The sequence below is a fragment of the Arvicola amphibius genome, chromosome 4 (assembly GCF_903992535.2).
Source record: "Arvicola amphibius chromosome 4, mArvAmp1.2, whole genome shotgun sequence".
Classification (NCBI taxonomy): Eukaryota; Metazoa; Chordata; class Mammalia; order Rodentia; family Cricetidae; genus Arvicola; species Arvicola amphibius.
The window spans coordinates 71,559,114-71,560,666 of NC_052050.1; the positions used below are offsets into that span (position 1 = coordinate 71,559,114).

Genomic DNA, 1,553 nt, shown 5'->3' on the forward strand with positions numbered 1-1,553 from the left:
CTACATGCCACACCTCCCAAGCATCTTCCGTAGGGCACTGGTTACATCCCTGTTCCTCAGGCTGTAAATGAGTGGGTTGAACATCGGGGTGAGGATAGTGTAGAAGATGGAAGTGGCTCTATCTCCCATTGGTGTCCTAGCTGAGGCCCGCTGCATGTAGCTAAATATGGCTCCCCCGTAGTAGAGGCCCACCACAGCCAGGTGGGAAGAGCAAGTAGCGAGAGCCTTCTGTTTCCCCTCCGTGGCGGGCATTCTAATCACAGCTGTGAGGACCTTTGCATAGGAAGCCACAATGACCCCAAGAGGCAGCAGTAACATCACCACACAGCATGCGTAGATGAGGTCCTCGAAAAGTGAGGTGTCGGCACAGGAGAGGCGCAGCAGGGCTGGGACCTCACAGAAGAAGTGGTCCACCTCTAGAGATCCACAGTAAGGGAAGCTGAAGACCATCCCCACGTCAATCACACTGTCTGCCATTCCACCCATCCAGGATGCCATGGCCAGGGAAGTACAAGCCTTCCAGTTCATGAGCACGGGGTACCTCAGTGGGTAGCAGACTGCCACGTACCTGTCGTAGGCCATGACAGCCAAGAGGAAGCACTCAGCTCCTCCCACCGTGACCACGAGGAAGATCTGAGAGGCACAGCCTGCCAGGGAGATGAACTTCCTGCCTGAGAGGAAGTTGGCTGCCATCTTGGGTACCACTGTGCATGTCATTGTCAAGTCCATGACGGAGAGCTGGCTGAGGAAGAAGTACATAGGGGTGTGCAGGCGCCTCTCAGCCTGGATGAGCATCAGGAAGAGGATGTTGCCAACCACTGCAGCCCCAAAGGCCAGAAGAACCAGGGAGAAGAGGAAGGAGTCATAAGGTGAGTGCCTGAACAGGCCTGCCAGGATGAAGCTGGACAGGGAGGAATGATTCCAGAGCTCCTCTGCCATGGCCCTGAGAAACAAACAGACAAAAAACTTTATTGCACATCTCAGTACCATAAAACAAAACAAATGTTTTCCTCCCAAAAGTCAAAGATTGGCCCTTTGGCCCCGCCCTACTCTTTCCTCCTACAGTAAAAATCCATTTTCTTGCACAGTTGGTTTCAGGTGTACCCAGCCTGAATGGACCCTTATTTCTCCCGAGAGAAGATGGAATGGAGATACAGGCAGGGGGATTGGGGAGCACAAGGAGAAATAAGTGGTGGCCAAATGGCAGGTGGGGAGGAACAATTTGAGGAAAGGGGCTATAGATTTAAAAGACAGGGAAGTGAAGTATTGGATGACCCAAGAGACAAAAGAAGAAAGAAGTTCGGATGGAAGGGATAAAGATAATAGTATTAAAAAAAAAACTCTCCTTGTTAAGAATAATGGAAGAGGGCTGGCAGGGTGGTTCAGCCGGTAAAGGTGCTTGCTATGTAAGACTTAATGACCTGCGTGAGCCCCAGAAGCCACGCAAAGATCAAAGGCGAGAACTGACCCCGTAGAGTTGTCTTCTGACCTCCATGCCCGTGCCATGTCACATGCACCGCTACATGTACACTATACACAGACATGTTCATTCG

At 51.6% G+C, this 1,553-nt stretch overlaps 1 protein-coding gene across 1 annotated transcript; it reads right to left on the bottom strand.

Moving 5' to 3' along the window:
• On the bottom strand, window positions 1–939 carry LOC119813417 (olfactory receptor 56-like). The gene has a single exon (XM_038328729.1). It carries the CDS (start codon window positions 937–939, stop codon window positions 1–3), a length of 939 nt encoding a protein of 312 aa, XP_038184657.1.
• Between the last annotated feature and the right edge of the window lie 614 nt (window positions 940–1,553).